Source organism: Sinohyriopsis cumingii, chromosome 2 (genome assembly GCF_028554795.1).
Source record: "Sinohyriopsis cumingii isolate HCF-2022 chromosome 2, ASM2855479v2, whole genome shotgun sequence".
NCBI classification, from domain to species: Eukaryota; Metazoa; Mollusca; class Bivalvia; order Unionida; family Unionidae; genus Sinohyriopsis; species Sinohyriopsis cumingii.
Window position 1 is genome coordinate 139,830,760 of NC_142962.1, and position 25,184 is coordinate 139,855,943.

Sequence of the window (25,184 nt, forward strand, 5' to 3'; positions counted from 1 at the left end):
GTTACCGGGGCAAATAACTGTTCACTTCCAACAGCAAAATCAGTTTGCATTTGTTGCCGCGTTTGAAGTTTCTCTCTCACTCTGTCTCGTAACGGTATAAACTTTTTAACTGCTGCTAGTCTTTCACGTGCTAATCTCGTTGTAAGTGATTCACCTACCATTTATTATAAATAAAATTCTTCTAATTTTATAATACAAACCCCCAACACGTCATTGCAATTAAGTACTAAGTTATTTAATAATGTACTACCAGGTCAAAGTATCCATCAACGACAAAGTCAAACTATACGACGCAATCCGGGAATGCTTCAAAAATAATCACGGGGAGGGTTTTAAACTAGTGGTTGCTGAACACGGTGATGATAGATTCTTGCTAACACCACAGCAATATCAGCAACTACGTGAAAACGGCGGTGTCGCAGTAATTATCTGCGACCACAAACAGTTAATTCAGTACGCACATAGTTGTATAGGAAAATCCAGATTGATAAGAATTCTTGGAGGAGAAAATCCTATGTAGAAATATACCTGCACACGTATATGACTTCGCTGATGGCAAAAAAAAATGTTGTTTTAACGTTTTATTTTTTTTTTACTTGTACACACAAGTAACTTCAATGAGTATAATCGGTGATTTCAATTGAGAGAGTTCTCTCCTCCGCAGCGTCTTCGTCTAGAATCTTCCTGATGTTTTTAATTTTATTAGAGATTTCTCGACGCCGTTCAAAAGCCTGTCCGAGTTTTCGTCGTATTTTTTCAACGGTAGTAAACAATCCAATAAATGCATTTACGTCATTGCCATACAGGTTTTCATTGGTCGTATATTGTAATCGCTTTATAAAAGAATACTCACGTGGCAAGGTATATCGACCTTTCTTTGATTGCTCGTTAATAATTTCATAATCGGACAATATTTTTTGGTTATCAAGCTTATCAGATAATACAATTCCTTGATTTTTTAATTTTGAAATTTCAGTTAAAATGTTATTGATGTCTTCGATATTCATATTCTTATAAACATCTTTATTTCTAATATAAAAAAAAATGTTTTACAAAATGAACTCTAGGCACATAAAGGTGCTGTTAACATCTTTACTGCCTAGAGAAATATGACTCGTATAACATAAAGTTGCCACCGCATCTTCATGTTAACAGAGAGTATTATGATTGGACGGCACATACATAAAAGACCCGTTTGGCAACCCCGCTGGCGCCCTATGACGTCAGAGAGGCCCATCGGTTACTTAATTAAGGACATTCATCAACAACACATCTTGGAACTCCTTGGGTGCCTTCGCATCCATCTGAGCCCAAGGGAACCCCAAAACATACATCTCCGGGAGGGAGGCCTAGGGTGACAAACGTCATCGTAGACCGCCCAGAAGATATGCTTGGGGGGACATCACTACATGTACTTAATTAAGGATGGATATATTTATAATGAAATGATTGATGGATGATGGGACGGCACAAGACAGCACAAACATAAAACGGCGGGGTCAAGAGCGTGGGTTAGTTTTGATTAGTTGAATTGGCTTTCGAAAGCCCCAGGCTTATAACGAGTCATCTTATATATAAGGTGACTAGTACAACCGCGTCAGTCACAAGGTGTGTGTTAATTTGAATTCTCTTGAATCGTTAAATCCTTAAATACTTATTAATGGAGTTTCACAGCGTTTAAATGAAACCAAATATTTGAATAAAACATTAAAAAAAAGAATACAGCTGTTAGATAACAGCGTGTATTTCATTAGTTTTCATCGTAAAATGATTAATTAATCGTAACATTAATTGGACTTCAAGGGACGTAACTCTTGTCATGCGACGCTATCACAAAACGAGTTATCTCCCTTGATGCCCATTCAGATAATATGAAAATCGAATTTTGTGTCCGGTCTTTTTTGAGATCGCTGTTTTAATTATATTCTCTGCAACATCTCGAACTGATTTACTACAAATATCGAAGTATTTACCAGCCGCATTCATAGAGCGAAATATTTTTTCTTCGTGCGTTATTGTATCAAATGACTTTACGGGTTTTGCCTTTCTCATCCCTCCTGTTTTTCCAAATTTGGAATTTTGACTCGGTGTAACAGCTCTTAGATTACACAGTCTGTTATTTTGAGGACATCCATCAATGTGATCAATAACGAGACCGTCGTTGATCAGTCCGTTAAACGCTTCATATACCATCCTGTGAATAAGACAGATTTTTTTCCCAGCATTAAATCGCAAGTATCCGTGATTATTTACGGTACCAACCGGCTTCTTCAGTCTGCGGTTTCTAACAACGCCGTCGCGAGATGCCTCGTAATTAACAAACACAGGGTGAGGTCTGAACTCTTGGTCCATTTGTATAATAATACTACTTGTCTAATTCATTATTTGGTTTAATTATAAACCTTTCAATGTAGTCTTGAGGAGTTTTGATGATTTTGTCCTTGACGAAGTCAGCGGTGGGGTCAATGACGGCGTTTTTAATTCGCTTGTCATAATAGCGTTTTAGTTCCCTGTATCGTTTGCCGCCACAATTGATACATAATTGTGATTTACCACGCACCCCAACGTGGCAAACCAAGCACGGGAGGGGGGCCAAGAGAACCATTACGAACGCTTTGTAAATGATACCCGCAGAATTCACCTCTACATGATTTATTGCACGGGGTTGTCGACCCAATCATCAACCATTTGCAGTGATTCATTATACTATATTCTTTTATTTAAATACTTGTTTTAATTATATGGAGGAGGAGTTCAAGAAATTAGCAGCAATTAAGCCCTGGAAAAATATTAAATTCAATCTCGATAGAGTCCTCAAGGACACACCAAAAGCGTTAATAAACGATAGAACCCTGTTGAATAAAATCCGTGATTGTATCAATGAATTCAAGCGTGATGGTGCATCTCATAGTTGGTCAACATTTCGAATTGATGGTGTTGTTGATGCTACCATGAACGACAAACGCGCGGCAACGATAACATCACAACTTGGCTCCAGCGAATATTTCTTCAGAGTAAAATTCATTGTCCGGGTGGAATCAGGTAATTGGATCATACGTGATAAATTTGAACCAGTTCTCAGCGACAAGAAAACAGTTATTGTTAGCCGCGACTCCAAGCCGGGGTTGTTAACCGGAATTGACAGACCATACTATGAACGAGCGTATCCTGAAACAGCAGTTGTTTATGGAATATACCCGTTAAATAAGAAACCTGATATCGGAAAACTAGCGCCGATGAAACAGTCAACGGGGATAAATTGTGTAGCAGAACGAGTAATAGAGCATTTTACAAATGCATGTCGAGGAAATAAACTGACCGATTTACGACGTAGCAAAATCAACCAGTGGGAGGAGACAGTGCGCTAGCGTGGAGCAACCATCAGCGACGTAGCGAGATTAGAAACGTCGCTGAGATTTCCAATAACCGTTACAACGATAACCGGTGAAGTATTAATACGAATCAAAGTATAAATCAAAGGGAGCCCCAATCAAAATTATTGATCATAACGAACACGCATGGACGTCCGCGATCACAGTATTTCCACGGGATAGAACAGTAAAGTATATACCTGAAGAATTCCTGGGAGAACAATTCTCCAAGGACGGTTTTCTCGCGGAGAGGAAACTATTTGATGCTATTGCCTGCTTGTGTAAAAACGACCCTGTATCAGTGTGGTTACTTCGCAGCGCTGAAAACGATGCGGATACCTTTGATCAGTTTATAAGACCAAACGGTGAATTATATCGCACTGAAGCGTTTCACAACAAGATGAAAAAAACCGCCATGGAATTTGAAGAGCATGATGAACAACTGCTAACAAATTGTTTTATGATTCCATCGGTTGCGGCTCATGTTGCAGCAAAGAAAAATGCGTGGAGTCCAACACGCAAGGAATTTCTACCGGATGTGCAATCCAGTTGTTTGGAATACTATCACGGTGGACTATGGAACACTGAATACAACCGCGACGCTATGATTTCCGTTGATATGGTTGCCTGTTATCCAGCGAGTTTTCTCGGGTATGGATCCGCCGCTGAGTACTTTAAACGATTTGGACACCCCAGACATGAAATGACTCGTGTTGTTATTAATGGACCACTGCCTGATTTTGATTTAACCGGATTCGCTCGCATAGTATCATTTGAATTCCCAGCAGGACTTCATCGCTGTTGTTATATTTGGATCGGTAGACACATGTCTGAAAAGAAGTGGCTGCCAATAGCGCTGCTACGGTATATGATTGATTGTAAAATGCTAGTTTCGTTGATTGTCAGTGACGCGATTATATCATACCGGGCGCAGACTGAAGTCTGGTTACCGGAACCGGAGCGTCTAGATAGTATAATTGACGAATCCAGAAAACAGATTGATGCCGACGAGGAATATATCGTCGAATGGTCCAAAAAGATATTCAACCAACGAAACAGAGAGGCAAAAGATCTCGGTAGAAGAATAATTGGTAAGTTCACACAAGGTGGAAAAAACTGCGATTACAAACGATATTGCTCACGGCTGATTATAGATGACGCAGAATATGATTTCGTAATCAAGGACGCAGTGGCGAAAAATAAATACGTGAACTGTAAAACAGCTTTCTTGTCCAATGGAACAAGGTTGGGTACAGTTGTTACTTACAGCGATGGAGACAGCCCAGCATACCCGCATTTGAGGGCGTCTATGCTGGGTTATGCTTGCATAAATTTATTCTCGATGATAAATAGATTTCCCGACACCGCAGTTAGAGTTGCGATTGATTCATTTTATATTGACGTAAAGTATAAGGGAAACATAGCCGAGTTTACTAGTCCGGACGAGAGTTGGGGCACATGGAGAATTAAAAATGAAATACGACGCGATTATTCACCATCAGCAGATGTCACCGTTGAGAACAACTACTTACGCGGTGATAATCTATCAGAATGGTCTAATGCATCACCGTGTTCTGATCCAGTTTGTAGACACAAAACAGTTTATTTAAGCGGCTGTGGCGGGCCAGGAAAGACGACCCGGGCAATTGAATTATTTCGAACGCGGGCAAGTATAATCGTGCTTACACCGACCCATAGACTAGCGCGAGAGATAAAACAACGAAATGTTGATGCCGTTACTTATCACTGCTTTTTTCGATACAGCGGCGGTGAGTGGACTCCTGATCGAATGGGGGAAAAATTTATTCCTGAGGTTATCATCTGGGATGAGATATGTACTGTTTCGTTAGATGTTTTACAAATGTTTCTTGAGTGGTTGCTGCGCGCGAATACAGCGGTGATAATGTGTGGCGACCATGGCCAACCACCACCATTTGTCGGCGAGGGTCCACATGATTGGTTAAAGGGTTTTGTGGACTATTATGAAGAAACCGATACTGATTACCGAGCACTTGATGAACAACTGCGCGAGGTTAAAAAATTAATCAGATTACAGCCGGATAGAATTCAATGTGAAATAATTCGCGAGGTGATTCCGGAAACGCCGTTAAATGAATTCTGGGAAACATGGAGACCAAACGATTTGATTGTAGCGAGTAGAAAGATAGTCAGAGACACACTTCAGCAAAAGTTGTTTACGTTGCATAAGGAAAAGTTTCCAACGCGCCCAGTGCCATTATGCTATAGACCCGCGGACACACGGCGGCAGAACATTGAAGTTGAAATCCCGGGCCCGACGGCGTCAGGGACAAAAAAACAGGTTCTCGTGCTGAATGATATCGTGCTCGTTGATATCAGCGTCGTCGAGGACGCGCTACGTGCTGATAAATCCCCGTGGACGCTAGGATACGCAACAACAATACATTCCTCGCAGGGACTAACCATCACGGACACAATTGTTTGGATGGTTGATAATCGCATCGAATGGTCAAATCTAGTCTATCTTGCAGTGTCCCGAGTACGGAGGATAAATCAGCTTCGAAGAATTGTTATTGACGAAGCCAGTGACGGAGTCACCGACAAAGTCACCAACGACATCATCGATGCAAGCGTCATCGATAGAAAACTCTCGGGTTACCGCCAACAGGATAAAAAAAAACAGCGGCGTTTTGATATTGATGCCGAATTAATAATTGCGTTACGACAACAACAGAATAATCACTGCGCGAGTTGTAATTGTGTAATGCGCTGGCGTTATTCGGATAAAGACGCTCGCCAATTTACCGTGGACAGGATCGATAACAGTCTCGGTCATGTCAAAACCAATGTGAGGTTGACCTGTCTTGAGTGTAATAGACGCAACGGCGCTAGTTAAGACCACGCGGGGGTAATTGAGTATCGTCAGGTATCACTTGTAGTTGCTCGCGTGTAAACCCCCGCTGTGGGGCAGTTGAATCCAGTCTATAGATCGGTGGTCTACCAGTTGATCGTGTTATCGTTGATATGTTATGTGTGGTAACACTCCAAATAGGATCAGTAGCTCTTTTTTTACCGCCTTCAAGCTCTCCTGGTTCATACAGATATCTCACGGTGACATCGCCGAGAATCGGCTTGGAAACGCTATCTATTTTTGATCTTCCGGGTATATACTTTTTTTTAATCGCGTCGCTGGGCTTCATGTTGATTGCTCGGGTAATCTCGTTATTTAACGCTGCAATTACGCCTGGCAACCTTTTGACCCATTCACGAGATCGTTTTTCTTGGATGAATTCCTTCGCGTATTGATATCCAAATAACCGTTCAGCAAGAGTCCGATTGAATCGTTCAACAATTGCCTGATCACGATGTAGCGCAGTATGACCTCGTCGTATCGCGACGCTATGATGTTTCAGCGTTGATAAAACAGCGCCGCGAAATTCACAACCAGGATCAACTTGTAATAGATTTGGCCAGAGCAGAGGACCTCTTCGATAAATCCGCTCAAACGCATCGGCTACTTCAGTTGCCGACTTTGTTTTTAACGGCTCCGCTTGTTTGTATCGACTCGCAACATCAACTACGGTTAGCGCGTATTTGTGACCGTTGTCATGCGGCAGAAATAGTATATCAGCCTGATGAACTTCATTAGGTACGCTGACATCAAAGCGCGAGAAGTTGATTTGTTTAGGCGGTGGTAGATAAATTTGCCATATAGCCTGTTTGGATAACCAATTAGCCGCAGTGGCCCTCGTTACTTTTGCAGCGCTTGCAAGCTTACCAATTGCGGCCTTCCCCTTCCAGTATCCTCTTGGAGAATAATAGATGGATTCCATGTTGTTTTTATAAACGCTAGCGTTTTCAATTACCAGCGCGAGAAGCTCCGCTTCCAATCATTAATTTACCTTTCATAGCCGATTTTACCAACCATGAAGCCAATTTTTCTTTGAATGATTTATCAGGAATAGCATTTAACGCGTGAATTAATTTTACATCCGCGATATGACGCTGTTGCAGATAGCTACTTTTGTAGTAAGCAACATCATGAGCATGACACGCCTTATCGATAGCGTTTATTGGATACTCACCGGGTTTGGGTTGATTTTGATCATCGAGTCTGATATCTAATTGTGTTCCGGGGCCACAGTAGTTATATCCTGGAAGGTGCTTTTCTCCTGGATACTTTGCCCACGGTGTTCCGGGGAGTTTTGATAACTTGGCTGCAATATCACCTCCTCGCTTTTTTTTTAAAACATCCCCGGGTCTAATAGAAATAAATCTAAATTTCTTTGTACCGCATTGTACACACTTACCAGTAAGTGCCGATCTGTTATTTCTTGTTGTAACGGTTGTCATATCATTTGTGCCAGTACGCACTCTACACTTCACACAATATAGATCCATAATTCATGTATAGAGATATGAATATAATTGATTTTTCGGCAACTAAAACAAGAGAACCAGTTAAGCATGTTGCAGCGTTACCAAACTCGATCCGGATGATTATCATCGGACCATCTGGATCCGGCAAGACGCAATTGTTACTTAATTTAATAATGAGATGGATGAAGTGGGATAAGTTGTATTTAATCGCCCCTAGCGTAGATGATCAACGATGCTACGAGGTGTTGAAAGATTTCAACGAGAATGCATCAGCGATCGCTGAAAAAAATGTTATTGAGTTTATTACAGATATCAATGATGCACCAGGTATCGATGATATTGATGGCGACGTTAACAATCTAGTCGTGTACGATGATGTTATGTTAGACAATCAAAAAAACCCAGCTAGGATATTTTCCAGAGGCAGGCATAAAAACACTGACGTGATATATGTCACTCAACGATACACTCAGATTCCAAAAGTAATCAGAGACAACTGTAATATTCTTGCTGTGTTCAACGGCGTTGATACACACACGCTACGAAATATTTGGCAAACATGGTGCGGCGGTGACATGGACTTTAATGTTTTTCGAAACTTTTTTTAGTCATGCTCAGTCGACCCCACATGGATTTGTAACGATAAATTTACATGATCCTCGGACACGATATCGTATCGGACTTAACCAAATATTCGGTTAAATTGTAAGATCATAAAGATCTTCATTGTAAATAGCCACTTAGCAGCAGAGGGGGCGATGACATCAACGCGGTCGTCGCGCTTTTTTACCGGACGCTGACGACACTGGGATCGGCGCGCAGAAAGTATATTAAACTAAATGACGTTCGATTTATCCCCCGACGACGACGTCGTTTTTTTTTACCAGGCACTGACGACGCTGGATCCGCTGAGTGCAGAAGATATTAATTAAGCCAAATGACGATTGGACAAAATGTCCGATTCGCCCCCTCTGCTGCTTAACGTTCTTTTATTTCTTGTGTTATATATATCTATATTATGTGTGTTAATGTTTTATGATTAAAGATTGTAAGGGTCATTTTAAACACATTTCACACCTTCAAGATAGTGGGTTTGTACTTTAGGATGAGGTTATTTCGTTTGGTAAAAATGTTATTGTGGCTTTTTGTCCCTCAAAGCTATAGAATAAATCTCGCTGACGAAATTGATATGAGTTGAGTTCAGGTCACGGGATTTCCCCTTTGAAAACGAGTCAGCCTAATTTATGATTGATTAGCTGTAATGGAATTGACCTTGTTCACAAGTAGAATATGCTGTAAAAGATTATTTGACCCTAGTTCTGGTTCTGAGACTGCGTGTTAGTTTTTAATATAAGGAATGTTTAACTCATAATTAGTTGTTTCTATCTTAAATATCAGTCATAGTGAATTCATTTACTTGTGTTCAGCTGAGAGGATGTAAGTTATTGATTTGAATTTTTTTAAAATTAGAATTATAAATGTGCTCATAAACTTTGGATTAAGTAGCTGTGTTGGAATTACTGTTAATTCGTTTAAAGATATTTTGCATTATATCATTGTGATGCATCGCGACTGTTATCACATCAACTATTCGAGGCTATAGATAAATCAGTACAGTAGATTGCACTTCATTCGGAATACCACTGAACTCATTTGGAATACTAGATACTTTCGAACTTTTTATAGAACTTTTAGTACTATTTAGGATTCCATTAACCATACTGTAAGTTATTTTTAATCTTTCACTCTGCATTTTAGGGAAATATATTATTTGTTGAAATTGACTGAGTTGTTGATTTTCGGTCTTTTCCATTACTTAGCTTAAGACCACAGAGTAGAAACACTTGTTTAAACATATTTTATTGACTGTAAGATCACAAGTATGTAAACCAGACAACATGATAGGAAACAAGTTTTCAACGTACAAGTTCCTCTCTGTTATCAACAGAAATAATTAATCTACGAGCATGCAGGCAAATGTTCTAGAAAAAGTCATAATAGGTGATGAACATTTAATGAATTAACGAAGATTAAGGAAGGAAAAGAGCAATTTGATAGTGTTTTTTTAATGAAAGTCTGGTACGTACAATTTAACTTTAGCCATAATGGAACAACAATAGTCATACGTATGTGAATCTTTTTTTTTTTTTTTTTTTTTTTTGTGGTAATAATAAATTTGTGCATTTCCTTTTGCAGCAAAATGTCTTTTGATTATGCTGTGTAAGGTTAATTAAATTCGTGTAAGGACCAAATCTTGCTCCTCCTGCAACAGTATTTTCTTTTCTTATTCTTTACTGTATCAATTTATTGCGATAATAAAATAACTAATATTTGGCTCCACCCACGCTATGAAAGCTGAATGACAAACTGGAGACATTAATTAATAGCGAGATAGGGGTTTTCTCTATACAGTGTTCAGAGTACGTTTTTGTTCACTATTAATTTGAAAAAATTCTACAGAAGGCTGTCTTAGTCTACAAGTATTGAACATTTCATCATATTTTCCTCTTCTGGAAAGAGTTGCCAGTACTGCGAGAACATATAATGGGGGATGTATTCTCATCAGATTCACGCAAATGAAAGATAGATGAAACGATTGTTACTGATGCCAAAATAGTTATAAAGGCCATCTGGAGAATATAGAAAAGTTAAGGCATCGATAGCCTTCTTTTCTGCATATATTTATCTTAACTAGCTCTTTGACAGAACGCTAAAGACAAAACATATTCTGTATTATCTGAACAACGCTATAATTGTATTGATATATGACAAGATGCTTGTTATACAAATTTATATAAACAGGATTACATTTTGTCTTCCAGAATACAAACGTTGGTACAAATGTGTACAGACTTCGAGAAAGGGTGTCGGATAAGGACAGACCCGCATCAACAACGTTTTCGTTTGATCTCGGAGTAAGATTTTGATTTATTTATGTCCTTGTGCAATAAATGTTGTTTCTGAGTGATATTCCTTAATGAATAAGCAAGACGAACATTTGTTTAGGAAGAATACAGCACACGAATAACAAAAACGGTTTGGTTTGGTGCTTTACTACACATCAACGTAGGCAGGTTATTCAGTGGGGGGGATTGGAATAAAGTGCCTTATCCAAGGACACATCACGGTAGCTGATCCAGACTGGTCCGGTAGTAGGATTCGAACTCGCACCTTGCGGTCGTGAGTCCGGCACGCTAACAAATGAGCCACCGCGGTTCCCTCCAAGAATTGAACAAAACTCATATGACTGCTGTTCAATCTTTTGTTAGATGGACATGTCCATATTGTATTTAAATCCTTTTCCGCTGAAAAAGATAAATAATACTATTCCTCACGCTTTAGAGTTCATTATTATCACATTGCAAATAATAGATCAAATTATGAATATTGTTAGCAGACGGAGTTTGATTCGTCAACATGTTCACTGTAACAGGCACCATATTTATGTTATATCATTTTTTTCCCCTTCAAGTTGGTTCCAGTTACACTTGTTAACGTCGTGAGAACATAATGAAAAAGGCAAAAATAATACGAATTGTAGGTAACGTCATGTTAGCTCGTCGTGAGAGTGATGTTCCCAAATGAGAAAGGAAGACATTTTTCAGGAAGAAAAAAGCGCATAAACGTCCAAAAGAGAGCACAAATTCTATCATTGCTTCTTATTCTGTATTCAGATGATCGTGACTGTATTGTATCTAAATAAACAATGCTTTGTCATGCAGTATGTTTCTACATTATCGGATTACAAATTATAGATCAGTTTGTGAATATAATAAGCAGACGACATTATAATCTATAATGTCTTAACGGTAATATGTACCATATTCATATTATATCAAGTTTTTTTTCCTTCTGAAGTTAGTTTCACTCACCCTCGTTAACGTATAGACAACAGAGTGCAATTCATATCAATTCCAATTGTAGGTAAGGTCATGTTAACTCTTCGTAATACATCCATGAATATTCATTTTTCTTTGGCTGAAAACTGTAGACAATAATATAGCTAATTTTGACAATAATAGTGTCGGTTAAATTTGTTTCTGTTTGACTGAAATATATTTCACAAAGTAAATATGAATCTTGACATGAATTCAGATTTGATGCCTAGTCCTTAACAATCAAAATTCAAGTAATGTCGGGGATTTTATTATTTTATCTAATGGGAATGATGAATAATTGTTAGGAAATGTTCTTTCTTATTTCAGTCCACTGGGGATAAAACGTTTGCACTAGTCAATGCTCTTACAGGAGATATTAAATTGGATTCAACTCTAGACTTCGAATCTGGACACAAGTTCTACATTCTAAATATTTCAGTGAAGGTACTGTTCATTTTTAATAATAATCCTATAACGGAAAGAGGCATTAATTGGTAATGATGGGCTAAAATGTACTGGTTGTTTTGGAACTGTTAACAAAAGTCTCTTATACATCACTAGGCGGTATGTGGACAATTATCGTCCTTATCTCGGAGTTTGAAGAACTCGTGACTTAAAGATCACAGTTCCTGGTTAACACTGAACTGGTAGAAAGTATTGCATGGTAATAGGAATAAGGGTGGAGTGGGGTGAGATGTACTGGACCAACTACGTAAGGACATACAATAACCAATGTTTGCAACATTTGGCAACTCTATAAATGATGTGACCAATTCAAGTTGGAACTCATTTATTGCAAGATGATATATTCGCAGGTGAATTTCTTTTTCTATTACGAATAACGGAGTATAGAGAAAAAGAAGCAGCAATTTTGTTGTCCTTCGATTTATCATGTACCTTGAATGCAATTATATAGAAAATAAATATTATACAATTATATTCCAGGAAAATTTCATGCACATCAGTTAAACTCTGACGTTATACTTATAAATTCTGTAAGAAATCTTGACATCATCTTAGCATTATTCATGTAAGTTATTGCTGGCGAGGACCGTGTTATAATTAAAAAACTTTGAAAAGGTGGTGATTCTGTTATTTTAAGAATAAAGAAAAAATAACTGTTTCAACTGTGTAAAAACGATGTTACTAATGCAACCAAGAACTCATTTATTAAACAGATTTTTAAAAATAAAAATCACAGGAGAGTTTCTTTTTCTATCAGGAGCAAAGTATTACAGACAAAAATAAAAGAGACAAAATTCTTGTTGTCCTATGACTTTTTATACATTCCGGGAGTGTTCCATGCTCAGCATTTAACATTTAACCATAATCTTACAAATTCTGAACAAAATATTGAAATTATAGTAGCATCATTCATGTAATTTATGGAGAAGTGAAACATTGATGATTTAATTTTTTTAAAAGTTAATAGAAAAATGAACAAGTACAGGAAAACATCGTGTAAAGTATTGTTATACGAAAACCTGGAAAACAATGGTCCCGGAGTCCCATGGTATAAAATGCTTTAAGGTATTTAATTTATCCATTGAAATTGTTATGTCATTTTATTTTTGTATTATCATTGGGGGTGTTGTGTTCTCCCTTATTTGATCTTTTCAGACCAGTACAGGAGTCCCCCCTGCCTATCATCTCATCGTCCTCTAGTCTTCTACGTCTTCTCTTTTCCTTTTCACTAAGTTTTTCTTTTCTCTCTTCTTCTGTTCTTATTTCTCTTCTTTCAATTTGTAGTGTTCCTATTAATTGGTTGTTTTCTTCTGGTGGTTTCGATTCTTCATTGTTTTTATTTCTCTTGGTTGTTCTTGGTTGTGCCACTGGTTTCTCGATCATCTACAATACTGTTTTTGTATAAGATTATCTTCTTGTTTGCGGTGTTGTCGTTGTTGTTGATATTGATGGTAGTGGTGTTTCATTCTGATCTATATTCATCTATATTCGTTTGTACTCTCGTTTTTGGTGTTGTCATTTTTGTTCTTGGTGGTGGTGATGTTATTCTATTTAGCATTTCCTGAACGTTTGTTGTTAAAATTGCCTCTGTAGCTGTTTCCTGTACCTTTTGTGTTCTCTGTTTCGGCGAAGTCATTGATGTTGTTGTCATTGGTTCCCCATTTAAATTTTGCTCTATTTCTGCTGCTTTTGTTGTTGCTACATTCTCTGGAGTTGTTCCTGTACTGGTTTGTTTAGTTGTCACGCTTGTTGTCTCTTTGTTGTTATAATTTGTCCCTCTTCTTTCCGGTTGTTTAGTCTGTTGTACTTGCTGCTGTTTAACTTGTGATTTTTCTTTTTGTTGATTGAGGTGTCTTGGATTTGGGTAGTTTGTCTTGCCCGTGCCTTCTTTCTTCTTCTCTTCCTGGTTGGTTGGGCATTTGTGTGGTGTGTGCCCTGTATTCCCACATCTATAGCATTTCCTATGGTATATGCAGCCCTTATACCACGACATGGTGAGAAAGCCATGCAAGAAAAATGCTGGGTTGATCTTTGTTATGTCCTTCTTTTCTATCTCTAGTAGTCTTATGCCATTTTCAATGGGAGTGAGGGGGATCATGTCCATCTTTGCGTTCAACACTTAACTTTCAGCTTTGCTTCAAAATGTTTTACCGTAGCCTCTAGGGGGATCTCCATTGAGATATCTGATAGGTGCAGTTCTACTGTCCTATTTTTGATCTTTCTTAATACTGGTTCTGGTATTTTTATGAGCACCTTTTCTCCTCCTATTTCCATTTCGCCGTACAGGCTTGTTTTTCTTGGGTCTTAGAATCCATGCTTTGAAACCTTTCCTATTCAGGGAATCTGTTAATTGTACAAAATCTTTGTTGAAAAGTTGGAGTGCTACCATAATTCTTGTTATGCTCGGTCTATTATCCAATGGAATTTGAGATACACCATTCCTGTGTACCTTCTTTGTATTTACACTCCAAGATATCCCCATTTTCAGTCTCTATTCGTGTCCTCTTGAAGTCTTGTTCAAGATCAGGAATTTCCTTATCTGACGCAATTTTCCTCGTGCATTGCGTGCTTGTAGTGCAAACTCACTACGTTTTTTCCAAATATTTGCAAAAGTGCAGTTCTATTTGACTGTCTTTGTAAATTTTCTAGTTAGTCTATAGTTTTCAAATATTCATTCTGGTACTGATACGTATACTTCACATCTGGAGTTCGATGGACTTTCTTGCGGTTATCGCCTTTTTGGCACCTTTGCTCCCACTTGCTTGCTTAGGCGGCGTTGTACTGTGGCTTTATAAACAATGTATATTGGACACTTGTCTTTTCTTTAAAACAGGATACTAATGACTTTACAGCAAGAACTGGGTATGCCTTATTGCGGGTAAATATCCTTGACGTAGATGATCAAAGTCCGCAGTTTGTCTTTCCCGGATGTTCGACGACTTGTCTTATACCTGAATACACCGCCATCACAGAACTTTCATACACGGTACTGTTGTTACATTTTTCGACTAGTTTAAAATTTGCCATTAAAAAGAAACAATTTCAGGATATAAAAGCTTTTTATTTATGGAAGATACTTTTTAAATACTATTGACGAGAAACATGTTAATGGAAACTCTCTCTCTCTCTCTCCCTCCCCCCTCTTTCTCTCTCTGTATACATTATAACAATAGAAAAGTGGCTTTTGCAGTGTTGATATAAAGAGCAATCCATACGTCATGGCGAATCAAACTTTGAGACACCAGTACTTTATTGTATCAAATTGTTACTCGCTCATGGCGAATGGACACATATAATTATGATTTACAAATGTGGTATATCACTGACACATCGTACATACTGTACATATGCTTTATTTATATAACATAAATACATATACATACATATATATATATATATATATATATATATATATATATATATATATATATATATATATATATATATATATATATATATATATATATATATATATATATATATATATATATATATATATATATATATATATATATATTTGCCCTTTGAGTTTAAGACTGATTACAGGCAACTGTGTATTGACCGAGTGAATGAACTCCTCACAACCTTTCCGAGTGTGTCCGCTACAAAATCTAGGGCTGTGCTGTTAGTTGCTATTTACAATCCCCTTTGCATATTGATAAGTGGGTTGTTTTCTTGTTGAGTTTCTATTTTTATTCACATTAATTAAATCAATATAATACACAGTTATGATTTATACATGAACGATGGTCTTAATGAAGAAAGTAGAGCACTGCAAACACACGGTAAGTTCAGCCATTCGTATGAAAGCTCTGCCATTCGTTTACCGGCGCATGGAAATTAGTGTGGAATAGAATCATGGAAATTAGTGTGGAATAGAATCTAAGCAAGATGAGGAACCAACAGGAGGTAATTAAAATATCTAAATATATTTACAGCTGATCTAAGTCATCTCTCTAAAATATCATTAATGGACGCTATTAGACGACTTATATATAACTTTATTTGTGCTAAGAAAAACATTTTACGGATTTATCAATAACAACAATATTGAATTGTTTCAGCTTCTATCTATTTTGTTTCCTTTGTCATGAGTGAGTTTTGAGATGTATGGATGCCACACAGATGAACTTTGGCACTAGTCTTCCCATGAAAATATGGAAATACGAAGGTTCTGTGATGGTACCCAATACAGCTCCATTAATGAATACGTGTTGGACGTTGAAAACGATATCGTTTAAGTTCAGTAGACGGTTTTACACTTTGACAAAATAGTCATAAGGGAATGGGTTGGGGGTGGAAGGATCATGCTGATCAAATTTTTGTTGCAGGCTTTGATACCTTCCTCGTGTGGAATATTGATATAGAAGGAATATTTAACCATGTTGAGAAAGAGCGTGTTGCATGGAAAGCGAGTTTTCGATGTTTTGTGTATGTACTTGGTAGTATCTTGGATATGTGAAGTCAGATTTTCCACTAGACGTCAGAGGTGATTATCAACAAATTGAGACCTGGTTCAGTGATATGATTGTTTCCATAAATGATTCACCACCACAGTAACCCTTTTCCACGTAATTTAGGGAGTAAATAAAATTGCACTGCTTTTGGCTCAACCGGTTAGTGTTAATACAGTGTTTTGTCATCAATGTGTCCTATGTTGTGCATGTCGTTTAATGTCTGCCATACAATTTAAACGTGTTCATGTGTTGGTTCAAGACAAAGCCCAATATAACTTCTGAAAGTTGCCTGTTCTCCTCCGAGATGCAGTCAGACTTTTTTGTGGCATAAACCCAGGATCCATTTTGTGCAGGCTCCATGATAATTTCGCGCGGTTTTTCAGCTACTGTTTTTCCTGCCCGGTAAAATTGTTCAATTTGTTATGGGTCACTTTGTGAAAATAAATGTCACTAGAGCTGGAACTTTGCTAAGGAATGGAAGTATAATTTTCATTAAGAGTAGGTAGATAATTTTTTTTAAATATAAAGGTTAAGAAGTTTAATCAAGTAATTGCGAATATTTCCAGAAATTTTTCTACAGTTCTAAAGATGATCTTTTGGTTGTTTAATTTGTATTCTTTATTATTTCTTAGGTAAATATAGGATTAATACGATACAAACAGTTGACAATAAAAGTATAACCTTCCTACAACCAGTAAGAAACTGATTTTAAAAAAATGAATTACGTCTAATAAACAATTGGGTATACAGTATACTGTGTTAACTTGCAAATTCTACAATTACATTTCTCTGTTAGATAAGGGTTGTGTGTATATAGGAAAATTGCTGTAAATACAAAACCACGTGCCCAACAAGTTTTCGCTCGTACAGAATAATACATTTGATAAACTTATGGTTAATGGTTCCTTGTTTTCAGGGTCCATTGAATGTCGAACCTGTCGCAATAAAGGCCAGAGATCTTGATACTCTAAATTTGCCAATAACCTATAGCATTTATGACGGTAAGATCAAAGAGGCCACTGTTTCAATATTGCATCATTCTTTAAGCTTCACATATTAATTTCAAAACAATTTTGTAATGTCAAAATTAATTAATAGTATAATTAATCCTCTTTTGTTTTTTTTCTGGGGTCGAATTGAAATGTTCACATATTTTGACGTTATTGACATCAAGAGTTTAAAGACTAGCATGATGAATTGAAACAACAGACACTTTCATTTTTCATTTTATGTCTGTAATTGTTTCGAATATATACATCTGCTTACCACAGATGACGATATACTACATATTACAGTAAAAGATCCAAAATGTAATTTAAGGGTGGGTTGTTGATATGAGGTAAATAATATCGCAATCTATTGTTGCAATTGTCGTTGTTATTCCTTGCGCATGTCACACACACACACACACACACACACACACACACACACACCGACGTTAGTTTCTTGGAATATTTAGAAGTTTTTGAAGAAGTGATTCTCATTTCTCTCTAAAATCATTTTTTCAGATCCAGAAGGTGGTTCTTCTAATAATGTAAGTTCCGGTTTCTTCAAAATAGAAAGCTCTAATGGCACCGTTTTTCAGCTGAGACCGGCTTCTCAAGCTCTGTGGAGAACACGAATGCTAGTCGTTAGAGTATGTAAAGTTTCTACACATATGGAATTTTTCACTGACTTTCAGCCTTCTTCACCAAAACTCTCGTTTGACTTTGAGAGTTTGGTGAGAATGTTTCGAAGATAGAAGAGAGATTTGTTGAAACAGGCTAGCGGGTTGTATGAAAATAAAGAGAACTGAACATGACTTTTCAATACTACGTAATTAAATACGGTTTCAAGCAGGATCATTCTCTATTTGTTCAATATATTTTTCCCGTTACACCAGCTATTTAACGGAATAAAACATAAGTCACCCTAATTATCTCTCATTTTCCTTTATGTCAATGAAATATAGATAGTGTCTGTTATGTAGCATAAAGAATGTTTGCTCTTTAGTCCAAGTCATTACCAAAGGTTATATCATTTGCCCCTTCAGTTTGTCCATTTTGGGTGTCGTTCGGCTCAGTCCAGAAACAGGAACCTATATAAATGATTTTCGGGACGCAGACACAAACATACTTGTACCTGCAGTCTTGAAATGTCTCTTTTCATCGTTACAGTTAGTATAGAACGTGTTAAAGAATGAATTCGAGGGCTTTGGCGTGACCTTCAGAAACAAAATCATTGCCAGTGTTTTTGCAAACGCTCGAACTTCCCAAGCTGTCTTTAGCCCTTTCATTGTTGACCAACAAGCTTGTGTAGTATGAATCTAATATTCATTCCACTGATTAACTTTTCCCAACTAATTCCCTTTTCCCCAAATTGTCACTATAGCTCGAAATTGATGCACGTTTAAGTATGGACTTTAATCTCTCGAATGCCTCCTGACATTTGTCAGACTTATAAAAGTTGGTTTCCTTACTGAATAAATCGGTTAGAGGCTCAACATTATTGAAAGATTTGATCAAAATTTCTGATAACATCCAGCCATACCCCAAAATCGCATCAGTTGCTTTTTTACTGATAGGCACAGGGAATTCGGAGATACCTTTAACCTTAGCGCTTCTACAGGCTTGACTTGACCATGTCCTACAAATATATCCTAAAAATGTGAAACAACTTCGGCAAAGCTCACATTGACTTAAATTAATTGTCAAATTTGCCTCATTCAAGTAAACAAAAAATTTCCGGATAATTTCCCAGGTGATCTTGCCAGGAATCACTGTATATAATGACGCAGATGTACGCATCATAGCTATGTATACCAGACACTATCATGTTCATTATGTGTTGGAATGGTGAGGGGGAAATGGTATCATTTTATACTGGTACAGTCAATCTGGAGTTGCCAAGACCGAAATTTCGTTTGCTCTATCCGTAAGTGGAATCTGCCAGAACCCTTTTAATAGGTCAAACTTGGTGACTTATTTTGCATTTCTATTTCTGTCAATACAATTATAAAATCTTGGTATTGAAAAAGAGTCTGTTTTGGTGACACTTTTCTGTATTCAGTACACATACAGAAAGAATTATCTGGTTTCGGCACAAGAATACACGGCGAACTGCAGTTACTTTTGCTTGGTTCAATAAAATCATTCTCCAACAAATATTCAACTTCGTCTTTCAAACACTCCTTCTTGAGAGGATTCATTCTGTAAGAGTACTCTTTTCAACATTATGGTAGATCTTGTTTTATTTTCTAGTAGGAACATCTGGATACAAGTGCTCATATTTACATATTGGCTGCTTTAACTCTTTCTTTTCCAATGGCTGTAGATGTGAAAGTTTATTTTTCGGAGTCTTTAATATTTCAGAATTTCGAAGACTGATTGCCAAACAATAAATGAACACCCCGAATGGGCACTGAATTCGCAGCGCAGACAACCATGTTCTAGAAACTAAGTCTGATGTTAAATTAACATTATGGAATGAAAACTGAATAAAATCGCATTCTACTCCCTGAACAAGAACACATTCAGATGAAAAAACTGAGCACATCCTATTTCCACTGAAAAGTCCAAACAAACGTTTCTCCTCTCAAATGATATACAAGTACAACATAAAGCACGTCTGCAGACTTACAACAGGAACACAAGAAATAAGGATGGCTCCAAGTTAGGAATAAATCTGATTGCTCAATTCTCTCCTCATATACACCCTCTATTACGACTATATCTTAGAACATACATCGACGTGACAGATCATACTTCTCAATTTATTTCGAAATTGTCTGTACATGTGACCTAGCCTAACCAATGGGAAATTACTTTATTCTTCTAGAACCATCCAAACCTCATCAACTAAAAATAAATCAACGCAAAGTCATCAACAAGTCTTATTATTAAGACTATTATTAATAATTGTCAACACATGCGTTATCGTCTAGTTATAGATCATATTTCATTTTACGTTTTAAATATGTCTAAAACAGAACCTTGTCACATAAGCAAAATTTAATTAATGATAATGAAAAATTACTACAATTTACAGCCATACATATATGACATCCACACATATGAATAATACAGATCATTTATATCTACTTTTTTCCACAAACAAAAATCGAAAAACAGGATACAATAATTCCGAAATCACGTGATGATTGTCTATGTTTAACTTGGGACTACAATTTTCAAATCTTACTTGCCTAAAACGTATTTTTACTTTTTGGCTAACAGTTTGTCCTGATAAGAAGGGTCTCCTTCTTTAATAAAGAACCAATACTTTTTTTCTCTATTAGAAACACACTAGCCTCTACCCGAAAAATAATTGAGATCTTTCTTTAACTTACAGGCTGCGGAAGTGGGAAGCAGCCAGCCTGCAGCACTTGCGATCATCACAGTTAGAGTGAGTCAAAAGGACTCGTCCCTTAATAACTCCCAACTGCCTGGGAATCCGAAATCAGAAGATATTCAGAGTCTGAAGTCTGCTGTAATAGCAGTCAGTGCCTTTCTTGGCATAACTATAATCGCTTCAGCGATCATAATTTTTACGTTGTGCCACAGATATAGGAAGCTGGCTTTTCAGAATTACAGTCTGCCAAAGGAAGGTATTAAAGAAGAACATCCATATTTATCTATTGATCCCTCTCAAATATAAGCATGAAAAAGACTGCATCTGATGATCTACTCTGATTAGGAAAGTACGTTATAACATGAAGAAAAACTTAAAGGATGACAATATTGTCTTACCAACGAGAAAATAGGTTGGGAAATACCTCAAATTTGAGGAACTTTGTTAATTTTGTCCTCAGAAGAAAAAGACATTTCAGGAAAATGCATGATGTAATAACGCCTGCCTGTGTTTTAGGGAAACATTTTAATTCCAGCCCATACCATAAGAAATGTGATTAAAATTGTAACTTAAGAAAGAAAGTTTGATATATTTAGTGACACTGGGGCCTGTAGTGTAACATACTTGCATATAGGTGATCATATGACCATTTATGGGATTATAATTAGCTGACGTTACATTATCACATAATGTACATGTCGAAAATATATAGCACCATCACCAAATATAGGAAGTTGTTTTTAGAGCTAAAGCAGCCTCCGTTAATATTTGTACATAAGACACCTGACAATAGTTTTATTTAAAATACACTTATATAATAATTTATATGTATGGACCCTACAATCTGAAATAAACAATTCTTATCTTATTACAATTTATAAGAAACTGCAAACACAGAGTGATCTGCATAAAAACCCAAGAAAGCCACAAAATATTGGGAAATTATATGCAGATTACATATAAAAATGTATTTTAGTCACTTGCCAGTTGAACAGCATCTTGGCCACTAAAACAAATTATTCAAATTTCTCAAACAATAAGGATGGCCAGAGACCAAAATGACTTAAATTTGTAAAGCAGCCAGATGCCGTAAGTAGATACCTGTCTCAAATCTACAAAGAAAAGTACTGTGAGTAACACACTTTTCATGGGGCTCTTTACAGATGAAATTAAAACTACAGGTAAATGGATGAGGGTTGTCCAAAATTAACAATATAACACTTGAATCCCCATGTCATAAATGAGGGACTCTGACCCTGATATTTACGGCTTGCGCGTCGGAGGTAGATTCCATCCCTTTCCCGTCGCCAGGGTAGATTACTTACTTTGTATGACTATTGGATCCACGTTGCTATAATCAATTACTGATAGTTTTAATTTGATCTGTAAGGAGACCCTGTTAGTAGCCTAGACTAATAATGAACACGAAAATACGTTCGAAGAAAAGGAAATTGGTTACCAGGAGTCTGGACAATAATGATTAGCTCAAATCATGTTGAATTCGTCCATGAAAGCATAACATATTTGAGTCAGTTTTTATGTCCAACAAAACAACACATCCTTTGCTTGAATGTTGTGCTTCTACTTAGAATACATGCGTCCATTTGGATAAAATATTAAAACCATGATGTGGAATGTTCAAATCGTAGGATCGCCTACCATTGGAGAGATAACTTGTTTGATGTTGACGTAGCTATTACGTTGGTGATGGAGAATCCCCGTTTCTATAAATATATATGTATCAGAGTCCACAACAAGTATTCATACACTGAACTAAGGCTCTAAAATTGATACGCAATATTTCTTAGCAAAGCAAACTAAAAACAAAAAGAACTAATAAATTTATAAAGAATTGTAATTATAAAAGTTTAGTATTTTTTGTCTGCATTTATCGTGGTATAAACTGTCAGTTGCTGAAGCAACAGCTTACATCATGCCCTTCACACACACACACACACACACACACACACGAGAGCACTTCGCACGTGCGGCATGGGATGAACCGAACTCACTATTTCGAAATACGACACAATATACATAAATCACCCTCGGGTATCGTTGTACACAAAAAACGAAACCGGAGTACATGTATTCATTAAATAAAAGAATTTAATTCCGTGACACCCCGCCCCTCTTTAATTTATACAAGATAAATAGTTCTCTGCAGGTAGATTTAGTTTAAACATATTTTCTTTTCTTGGACATTTGGATGGGAAATAAGATTAAAACTTACGAGTTTTTCTCCCTTAATACAATAGTCAAGAAAACTACAGTGTATGTGCATGTGTGTGTTTGCGTGTGAATGAGAGAGAGAGAGAGAGAGAGAGAGAGAGAGAGAGAGAGAGAGAGGGGGTGGGGCGGGGGGTGGGTGGGAGAAGGCTGAATTCTTACGTAGAGTTCATTTAAGAATGGATAGCAGCCACACACTGTACTCATTAAAAATATATCAGTTAAACCTTGACCAAAGAACTGGTATTTAAACAATTTCTGAGTTAACGACTGACTACATGTTGATATGCAAATAAGGCCCAAAGTCACTGTTTTACCAAACTACATCACAGGAATAGTAGGGTAATTATTATCTGAGTCTATTATATGGATCACCATGCCCTTCCATACTACTAACCTGGATCTGTATTGCATACGAAATAGGTTTCCGAAAGTGAAATTTTCTGATAGAGACAACATATTTTATTTCTCATTCTTATTCTAAACTACAGTTATTGAAAAATCAGTTTGAATCTCATTAATAAAGAGTACCATACATGTACATTGTGATATATTTTTATATTTGAAAATATATTTACAAAATAAGATCAGATGGTATCAAACTTGTCCCCAAATCTGATTTGTTACTTTTTGTAAGATGTATATGAATAGTTAAAGGGAAAACGTATGAAAATAAAGACAACATCATTATATTTAATGCCCATGGAATATATCAGTATAGATTTTGTTCCGAATGCTTTAGGTTGATTGCAAACTTTCACAAGTGAAAGGACACTTTTATAATTGCTGCTAGTAAAAAAATAAAGACGCAATAGGGTGTAGAAATCAGATACACTAAACAAGTTTGCGAAATGTCTGCAGAGGCAAAGAAAAAGAGATGCGGCCCTGCCTAAATATAGTACCCAACTGTGGTAAATAATATCTATATATGCCTGTATAACTTAGTATCTGTGACAGAACCCAAATTACAGACTTTTCCAATTATTATTATTTTCATGTATGGCACGTTGTCATTTAAAATTCATACAAGACTTTCACTAACTACTCAATTTTTAAATGCATGTGAAAACTATTATTTCTTTTGCACACAGTTTTCTTACTCTTGCACTTCGCCATCGAAATTTGTTCTCCAGTTTTGTTTTAATATGCCATTTGGCTTAGCTAGACTTAACTTTAAGACTCACGAAGAGGTCAGCGTTGGATGGATAGTAAGTTGAATGCAGACAATTTTCACCCCAAAAATGGATAGTCATTGAGCGATTATTCGAATTGTTACATATCAGATTTGCATAGGATATCAGAGAAACCACGAATTACATGTTTAATATAATCCAGTTTTTGACACTGCACATATACAGGTATCAATGTTTACAACGATGTTTCTGTATCTGTTCTAAAAGCCTGCAACACATGAAATAATGCGAATTATTTTTTGTATGTAGTTGAATGTGTACCAAATACACCTAGTGATCACATATATAGACCATAAAAATATAGTTACAGTCACTGGCTTGGTACATACCATTTCAGTGCATTAAAACTTGAAGATTTCTCTGTGCATGTATATGAAATAGTTGATGACAAATACACGAGAGCAGATGAGTGACTGAAAATTAAAAAGATAATTATGTTGTTAAGCTGGAATGTTTTTCAGGCAATGGAAAAATTATCAGGTCCCGATAGACTGTTTTACAATATATACGACTTAGTAGATATCCAAAGGAGATTATCTATTAAATTAGATATGATTCTCAACTTAAAGTCTCTTATGTGGCTTAGAGATGATCAACCGTACTTAAAATATAGTTCTTTTCAAGTATCAGTGACACGAATATATCACTTAATTATTACTAGTGTGCATAATGTGATACCAGGCTTCGAACTGAATACACTCAGTAACCTTTCGACTACTAGGAAGGAAGTTTAGTTTTAGTTTAAACACATTTTATTGTCACAATAGGATACAGTGGGATTGGACATAAGTTCTAACAACTTAAACTAGCCTTCTCCCTACATGATTCGAATAATATAACATATTCAACATGACAACATAATAGTGAAAAATGACTGGAGAGAGGGTTTTTCCAAAAAATTTC

The 25,184-nt window shown here is 36.6% G+C and overlaps 1 protein-coding gene across 1 annotated transcript in view; it reads left to right on the plus strand.

Moving 5' to 3' along the window:
- Window positions 1–22,725, plus strand: part of LOC149805935 (cadherin-99C-like) — a 45,027-nt gene extending 22,302 nt beyond the window's left edge. The window contains exons 7-12 of the mRNA XM_089937038.1: window positions 10,553–10,645; window positions 11,936–12,052; window positions 14,907–15,059; window positions 17,447–17,531; window positions 18,039–18,166; window positions 20,860–22,725. Of these exons, the coding sequence (XP_089793164.1) occupies window positions 10,553–10,645; window positions 11,936–12,052; window positions 14,907–15,059; window positions 17,447–17,531; window positions 18,039–18,166; window positions 20,860–21,165 (882 nt within the window). The 3' untranslated portion in view covers window positions 21,166–22,725. The remainder of the gene's footprint in view (window positions 1–10,552; window positions 10,646–11,935; window positions 12,053–14,906; window positions 15,060–17,446; window positions 17,532–18,038; window positions 18,167–20,859) is intronic.
- Window positions 22,726–25,184: the final 2,459 nt, after the last annotated feature.